Source organism: Solanum tuberosum, unplaced genomic scaffold, assembly GCF_000226075.1.
Source record: "Solanum tuberosum cultivar DM 1-3 516 R44 unplaced genomic scaffold, SolTub_3.0 scf00081, whole genome shotgun sequence".
Lineage (NCBI taxonomy): Eukaryota > Viridiplantae > Streptophyta > Magnoliopsida > Solanales > Solanaceae > Solanum > Solanum tuberosum.
The window spans coordinates 1,476,192-1,481,186 of NW_006239008.1; the positions used below are offsets into that span (position 1 = coordinate 1,476,192).

At 33.6% G+C, this 4,995-nt stretch overlaps 1 protein-coding gene across 2 annotated transcripts; it reads left to right on the forward strand.

Moving 5' to 3' along the window:
• The first annotated feature begins 1,004 nt into the window (after window positions 1-1,004).
• On the forward strand, window positions 1,005-4,146 carry LOC102596880 (uncharacterized). Of its 2 annotated transcripts, XM_006346636.2 has the most exons (4): window positions 1,005-1,309; window positions 2,406-2,800; window positions 3,339-3,443; window positions 3,614-4,146. In XM_006346636.2, exons 2-4 carry the CDS (start codon window positions 2,627-2,629, stop codon window positions 3,635-3,637), a joined length of 303 nt encoding a protein of 100 aa, XP_006346698.1. In that variant the 5' UTR covers window positions 1,005-1,309; window positions 2,406-2,626; the 3' UTR covers window positions 3,638-4,146. The 2 variants fall into 2 exon arrangements, 1 of the variants encoding a protein (XP_006346698.1); XR_001473379.1 differs by having other exon boundaries at window positions 1,012-1,309; window positions 3,258-4,146.
• The last annotated feature ends 849 nt before the right edge of the window (window positions 4,147-4,995 follow it).

Here is a 4,995-nt window from a genome sequence, read left to right on the forward strand (position 1 = left end):
CCAGATTATACCATCATACAACACTCCCAAACCTGCCCAAAAACCTAAGGACACACTAGAACACATTCTTCTCTAGTTTCCGGACGTCGTGGTCGTTTCTTGACGTTTAGACTTTTACTCTTCCAAACCAAGTAAATTACATTAGTTTAGGTTTATAAACATCATTTTAACTATTTTTAAGTCATTATTCATAAGGTGAGGCTCTAACTTAAGTCATAGAATTTCTGGGGTGTCACACATTCAATCGGACTTGAATCAAGAAATTACTACGAGTCATAGAATTTTCGGGGTGTTACAATATCCCCACTAGGAGCATTCGTCCCCGAATGTCACATGGACTTCTTTCTAGGGAGACAATGACTCAAACTAGCAGCACAACAACCAGTCACCTCAACAACATCATATCATCATACCATATATTAATTTAATCTACAACATCACTATGCTCAAAACTCTTTACTTCACATAAGTATAGGAGGAACTACCTTCTCCATATTCAATGAGCATAAACATATACATTAAGCAATCAACAAGACATTTCTTTAACAAGACAACATCAAGCATGCTTATTACAACTCTCATGAAGACAACATCACACAACATTTATGGGTGCAATATCAACCATGAGAAACAAAATTCATGAAAACTCAAAATACAACTTAAGCATGAATTTTCACAAAATATGCACATACAAGGAAATCATGTCATAATCATCAACACACATGATTTTTCAATTTATACCAAATTAAGAGAGACTACTAACCTCAACTATGGCTAGGAGTAGGAGGAAAAATATGAGGCTAGTGGGACTTCATGTCTCAAAGCGTAGTCTTAGTAATTAACTTTTGGCCACAGAAACTTTTGACAACATTTCTCAAACGTGCTCTTTAATATTATAGACTACGCTTATAAATGTAGCTAAATGATTTAATAATTAGCAACATTTATTTACATATATGGTTACACTTTTAAGTGTGGCATTTCTATAATTCTAAAAACCACACTTAATAAGTGTGCTCTAATAATCTTTAAAAAAATTCAACCCAAATAATTGAATCCCACCGTATATCTAAATCTCCCCCTAATTTCTAAAAAGCTGAATATTAGGGTTTTCATAAAATCTGCCAACACTGAGAGGCGAGATTGATTTCTCTGGTAAGTTCTTCTTTGTGAAATTGATTATGAGATAACTGCTACAAGGAATAAGGCTACATGGAAATGACCTCTTCTCGGTGAAATTGGTACTGTCATTTTTGGCGAATTTCAGCTAAAATGGGTTAACTCTGCTAGTTGAAGTGAGGTTTCTTCGGTAAGCACTTGTTTTCCTCTTCTTGATTTCTCTAGTTTATCTCTTCATGTTACAGTGAATATTTATTCTTGATTTCTCCAGCTTTATTTGTATGTGTTTCAGCGAGATTTCTCTTTTTTTTTCTTCTTGTTTCTAAGAATTAATGACTATGCTTAACGCCATGTAAATAGAAGTTGTAGAAATTCTTTTAAAATTTGGTCAAAGAAAGAATTACCGGTCTTTGCCTAAATCTTAAATGGTTTTTCTTTGCCCAAATCTTTATTGCATTTCTCTTTCCCCAAATAGTAGTTACAGTCCTCAGATTTTCTTTCTCGGTGAGTTTCTAGTTTCCTTGTTAATGCCCAAAACTGAGATTCGCTGATGTTTTTTATTTGGTTTTTCCAATTTATTACCTGTTATGAAAGTCTTTGCATAAATGAATTTGATTTTTAATGTGTTGAATATGAAATTATTGCTATGAAATGCGAGCTTTGTTCCACTAGATATTATTTCGTGTCTTTTGGATTTCTGCATTTGAGCTCAAAATGGTTACCTATAAGGTCTGCATACACAATATTCCTTGTAGAGTCGCTAATGAGATTATACAGGGTATGTTGGTGGTGGTTGAAAGGCATCAAAATATTCTAAGAAAAATGTAAATTTATTTTTTTGGAATTTACTGATATGTTGTTATTTGTCCGTCTGTTATTTATGAGGTACACATGTTTTTTCTAGATGATATAAATAGGTCAATGGTTACAGACTTATATATAAAACTGAGTTCATAAAGTGTAGTGCACTTTCAAACTATTCATGGAAATTCCAGTTTGATTAGAGAAGAAGGCGGTCGAAGGTGGGTGGGGGTGTTTTCTGAGTGGTGAAATGTACTTGTAAATGAGCATTGTTTGTGCCAATGTCGGCTGTTGGTTTGACTTGGGATACTTGTCTATCAATTTATAAGATCGTTTAGCAAATCGATTAGTTCATTAACCATAGGTGTTTTTGGCAATATCATGAAGAATTGTCATCCTCATTTGATACTTTTTAAGATGGAATATTACTATTTATAAACTAGTTATTTTATCAAAGTTGTTGATGTTGTTTAATTTTGCAACAGCCTGCAGTTTACATAGCAGAAAGTGTTATAAGCTCTAGAATAGAAGGTACCTGACCCGATGCAGCAGAGAACACCGTAGCTATTGCAGCTGGGTAAGCTTAATCTCTGGTGCAGCTAGTTCATCGATTCTCCTTCAAGTTGGGAAGAACTCGCCTTCTCCGATACAAATAGTGGAGTACTCGGGACCATCACTTAGCTACTATATCAACAAGCTTAAGCCCATGAAAGTAGTCCAAACTTCAGTAACCGAGACACCAACTGCACCAGAAGTTTATGGTTTACAAGCTTTAGTTGCAGCACCAGAAATAGAGGCATTGAATGCACCAAAAATTGAAGCAATAAATGCAACAGAAGTTGAATTCTCTAAGCCAGAAGCTCCAGCTCCCCAAGTTGAGGTACAATCAAAAATCCTTCCGTACACTTCAAGTTCAAGTTCTAACATCTCTTAGGACAAATCATTTTGTCTTTTTGTATATTTTATTTGTAGATAATCTTGTATACATATTTCAGTAACTTTTTGTATTACTATTATTCAAAAAAGAACTAATGTGCGTTTTAAAAAACAATTATGAATTCGTAATTGAGTTACCTCAATAATCATATCTCCATATGAATAATCTCTTCACGTACACATTGAACTATCAATATTACTAATGTACTAATCCAATTTATTATCAGATTTCTAACCAAAACTAGCTTCATTTGTTTGTTTGTTTGTTTGCCCCTTGTAAATCGGATTCTACAGAATGTCCAGGAGACATGTTTGTATATTTTCGTTACCGTATTTCAGAACATATTAAGTCAATTTTACCCTTGTGTATGTATGAAGCGAGTGATATTTTATATTTACAGGTGTATAATGACCTACTACTATTGATGTGGTTTGTTCCTGTGACTTGTATGCAAACTTTAAGCTGATTCTTCTTTTCTCAGTTGCTGGTTAGTGTAGGAGGAGACGATGGTATTTTGCGTGAGGTATCTTATCATTATTTTGTCGAACATGTTGATATATGTAAGATTGACAAGATGGCAATCGAGGTAAGCATACTCTTAAATGCTAATGTTTGTTCATAAAAATGTATATTTTGGTCACCATTGACATTTTTCATCTCCTCTAAGGGTAGAGGAACGTTATTGATTCTTCTATTTACATGTATTAGTAGTTTCTTATGTCATAGTTTATCTTATCAGGAAGTGCTACTTTTCAGGTCCATCCCAAGAGTTGTGTGTAAAGTCTTTCTTTGAAACTATAGCAAAGGCTCTTCGTCCAGGTTGCAGGCTGAGGGCATATGGATTTACATGCACATAATTAGAGAATTGTTGCTCATTTCTTTCATATCTTCAATGGCTCAGTTAACTATGCATGGACTACTGCTCCGACTTATCCAAGGTAACATGGCAACTCTATTGCTTATCTTTAACCAAGAGTGTTTCGAATCCTTGTTCTTGCTTGTTTTCATTTTTTTTAATTGAATGGTGTTGTGTGAAAAAAAAATAGTTTACAGTAAATAAAAGGGTTTGAGCAAAGTGATTATCTTGATTAATTTTAGTTTGAGTTTCTCTTTTGTTGCCATTTCTGTTCTATATGTGCATGTACTTGTTATGGTAGTATTTTCTGTTTTAAAGGTTTCAATAAGCTCTCACAATAAATTACAGGAAGTACTATTTGTGATCAATAATTAGAGAAAAATATGAAGGTCTGAGTATATCTTATTCTAACTTAGGTCTTTACTTATATTTAATTATTGATCACAAATAGTACTTCCTGTAATTTATTGTGAGAGCTTATTGAAACCTTTAAAACAGAAAATACTACCATAACAAGTACATGCACATATAGAACAGAAATGGCAACAAAAGAGAAACTCAAACTAAAATTAATCAAGATAATCACTTTGCTCAAACCCTTTTATTTACTGTAAACTATTTTTTTTTCACACAACACCATTCAATTAAAAAAAATGAAAACAAGCAAGAACAAGGATTCGAAACACTCTTGGTTAAAGATAAGCAATAGAGTTGCCATGTTACCTTGGATAAGTCGGAGCAGTAGTCCATGCATAGTTAACTGAGCCATTGAAGATATGAAAGAAATGAGCAACAATTCTCTAATTATGTGCATGTAAATCCATATGCCCTCAGCCTGCAACCTGGACGAAGAGCCTTTGCTATAGTTTCAAAGAAAGACTTTACACACAACTCTTGGGATGGACCTGAAAAGTAGCACTTCCTGATAAGATAAACTATGACATAAGAAACTACTAATACATGTAAATAGAAGAATCAATAACGTTCCTCTACCCTTAGAGGAGATGAAAAATGTCAATGGTGACCAAAATATACATTTTTATGAACAAACATTAGCATTTAAGAGTATGCTTACCTCGATTGCCATCTTGTCAATCTTACATATATCAACATGTTCGACAAAATAATGATAAGATACCTCACGCAAAATACCATCGTCTCCTCCTACACTAACCAGCAACTGAGAAAAGAAGAATCAACTTAAAGTTTGCATACAAGTCACAGGAACAAACCACATCAATAGTAGTAGGTCATTATACACCTGTAAATATAAAATATCACT